The sequence below is a fragment of the Durotheca rogersii genome (genome assembly GCF_024521655.1).
Source record: "Durotheca rogersii strain YMJ 92031201 chromosome Unknown GGS23scaffold_84, whole genome shotgun sequence".
In the NCBI taxonomy this organism is placed as follows: domain Eukaryota; kingdom Fungi; phylum Ascomycota; class Sordariomycetes; order Xylariales; family Xylariaceae; genus Durotheca; species Durotheca rogersii.
This window is the reverse complement of record NW_026251315.1, coordinates 7,574-10,573: the sequence shown is the minus strand read 5'-3', so window position 1 is coordinate 10,573 and position 3,000 is coordinate 7,574. Positions and strand designations below refer to the sequence as shown.

Below are 3,000 nucleotides of genomic sequence, written 5' to 3'. Positions count from 1 at the left end.
AAGGTAGAAAATTAATTATAAGATTTAAAAGATAAATAAATATAAAACTTTTCTTATATATAAGAATAATCAAATTAATAATGGCGTTTAAGAAGTATTTTAAATTTATAATTATTATATAGTTTAATATAAAGCTTTAGCTAAGTATAATAGCTTACATGTAGAGGGTAATGAAATATGAGCAAAAAGGTATATTTTAACTAGTTAAGAAAGAAAAGAGCTACTCTAGATAGAGAAGTTAGCTATAGAGTTATATAAACTTAAAGGCTAGGCTTAAGTAAGTAATATAGCTCTTTACTATAAGTATATGTCTATATAATGAATATTTTTATAAATATTTTCTTTTTATATTAACGTAATATTTATTTTCTTAATTATATCAAAACTCAAGTTAAAACTTTAAATCTCGTAGAGGTGCGTTTTTGATGCAACCCCAGTTAGCTCTTCGTTTAATGAGTGCGGGGCTGCACCCTCGGTATATGCTAACTAGTCGTCGCCCGGTTTCCTTTCCACCTCTTTTTCTCCTTTATACCTGATTCGTATCACACTACGTAGAAGGCCTCTTCATGATGAACGGCACATGCTTACCTGCTTCGCGTTGCTTAAGGCATCCTACTACCGCTGGCCTGTCGTTGCTCTCTAGGCGGTCTTCACCTCGTAATGTCCAACCGTTTAAGCCGGTGGCGCTCTTCCGCCAAACGAGATCGTATATCGCAGCGCAAAAGATCAAAGTGACGAATCCCATTGTCGAGCTTGACGGGGACGAGATGACCAGAGTCATCTGGAAAGTCATCAAGGACAAATTCATCTTCCCTTACCTCGATATTGACCTGAAATATTACGACCTGGGATTGGAGCACCGAGACGAAACTAATGATCAAGTCACGCTTGACGCCGCCGAGGCAATTCGGAAATACTCAGTTGGCGTCAAATGCGCAACGATCACACCTGATGAAGCTCGAGTGAAGGAGTTCGGTTTGAAGCAGAGTATGTGAGCCAGAATGTCACCGACCCATGGCTCACCATGGCCCCTTCTCGCACAAATGCCGATGCTTCAAAGTCTGACTCGTGTTCCTAACCTTATAGTGTGGCTCTCACCCAACGGCACGATTCGAAACGCCCTTGGCGGGACTGTTTTCCGCGAGCCTATTGTAATTCGAAGCATCCCCCGGTTGATATCGGGGTGGAAGAAACCGATCATCATCGGGCGGCATGCTTTCGGGGACCAATATCGAGCAAAAGACAGAATCATCCCGGGACCCGGAAAGCTGACAATGGTATATACCCCTGACGGCGGCAAGCCTGAAGAGATTGAAGTCTTTCAATTCAAGGAAGGCGGCGGGGTAGCCCAGACTCAGTACAATACTACAGAGAGTATCACTGGTTTCGCACGCGCCAGCTTCAACCTAGCTCTAAGCAAGAAATTACCCCTATACATGAGCACTAAGAATACCATCCTGAAGCACTACGACGGCAAATTCAAGGATATCTTCCAGGACCTGTACGATGCAGAGTATAAGGAGGCGTTCCAAGCCAAGAATATCTGGTACGAACACCGTCTTATCGATGACATGGTCGCTCAGATGATTAAGAGTTCCGGGGGGTTCATCATGGCCCTTAAGAGTAAGTCTCCCCTCTCGGTCCCCCTACCTGATTTCGAAGCATATATGTGCGCAAGCAATCTAAAATTACGTCGCTATATTAGATTATGATGGTGATGTCCAGTCCGACATTGTTGCTCAAGGCTTTGGCTCTTTGGGTCTCATGACATCTGTGCTGGTTACACCTGACGGTAAGACATTTGAGTCGGAAGCTGCTCATGGAACAGTGACACGTCACTACCGTGAGCACCAACGTGGACGTGAAACGTCAACGAACCCAATCGCGAGCATTTTTGCTTGGACACGCGGGTTGTCACAGCGTGGTAAGTTGGACGGAACGCCAAACTTAGTAGCCTTTGCGGATATGCTGGAGACGGCGTGTATTGATACCGTTGATGTCGACGGTATTATGACCAAGGACTTGGCTCTTGCCTGCGGCAAAACCTCTCGTAAAGACTATGTCACGACCAACCAGTACCTGGATACAGTCGAGACGCGGCTAGGCTTAATCCTTGAATCGGTACTCTGAGCAGATATCGAGTATAAGCGTTAAAGGCGTTGCTTCGAGGGTTGACGAGATATGTACTCTTTTAATTCGAGGATAATTAGCACCATCAATGTAACAATCGCTAAGTACCGAGAAGATACGGTACGTACGCGTTATTAGAAAACCCGGATAGTAAAGAGGAAAATGTACTCTTTTAATAATTTGTTACATAGAGAGCTACTTATACATGGCTCCCTATTCCTTCTCGAGTTACTCGCTTACCTAATATAGCTCCTAGCTCGCTTATGTAATATAGCTCGTAGTTTCCTATCGTTTATATATAGGTAGCTCGTATCTCCTTTATTAATCTCCTTCTTTCTTAGATAGTTAGTTAATTTACCTTCTTCTTCTTACCTTCCGTTATTCTTAAGAAGTAACCTTAGTACTTACGTAGCTCTTCTGATTTACGTATTAGTTATAAGCCCGGTAGCCTTTTTAAGAAGCTAAATTAACTAAGGTTTTAATATATAAGCTTCCGAGTAATCTTATTATTTATTTCTATCTCTTTAATCTTTCGATTAATCGTTTTTCTCTTAAATATCGCTCTCGTTTTTTTTCGAGTAATATATTTATAGCAATAATTAATACTAGCGGAAACTTCTCTATTAAGAAGCTACTTATTAATATTAACCTACGTAACTTCGACGAATATTTACGATGGTTTATTACTTTCTAGAACTACGCCGAATAGTTCGATATTTAAAAGGATATTAATCCTAATGTAAACGACTATAAGCTAAGCTCGGCGATACTTCTATCGCTCGAAGAATTTATTACTTAGGAAAAGGAACGAGCGAGGAAGTAATACCTCTAAGCTTTCTATAAATAGGTTAAGAAAAACCCTAAGATTCG

The 3,000-nt window shown here is 41.2% G+C and overlaps 1 protein-coding gene across 1 annotated transcript; it reads left to right on the top strand.

Annotated features, from left to right (window-relative positions):
- Nucleotides 1–373: 373 nt before the first annotated feature.
- Nucleotides 374–2,501, top strand: GGS23DRAFT_591283 (isocitrate dehydrogenase NADP-dependent). The gene is made up of 3 exons (XM_051517737.1): nucleotides 374–987; nucleotides 1,087–1,623; nucleotides 1,706–2,501. The coding sequence occupies exons 1-3, from the start codon at nucleotides 567–569 to the stop codon at nucleotides 2,128–2,130; spliced, it is 1,383 nt and encodes a 460-aa protein (XP_051366941.1). The 5' UTR covers nucleotides 374–566; the 3' UTR covers nucleotides 2,131–2,501.
- The last annotated feature ends 499 nt before the right edge of the window (nucleotides 2,502–3,000 follow it).

Coding starts and splice junctions, on each gene's coding strand:
- GGS23DRAFT_591283 (XM_051517737.1), top strand. CDS start 567: ATGATGAACGGCACATGCTTACCTGCTTCGCGTTGCTTAAGGCATCCT. Junction 988..1,086: donor GGAGTTCGGTTTGAAGCAGA/GTATGTGAGCCA, acceptor CTAACCTTATAG/TGTGGCTCTCACCCAACGGC. Junction 1,624..1,705: donor GTTCATCATGGCCCTTAAGA/GTAAGTCTCCCC, acceptor TCGCTATATTAG/ATTATGATGGTGATGTCCAG.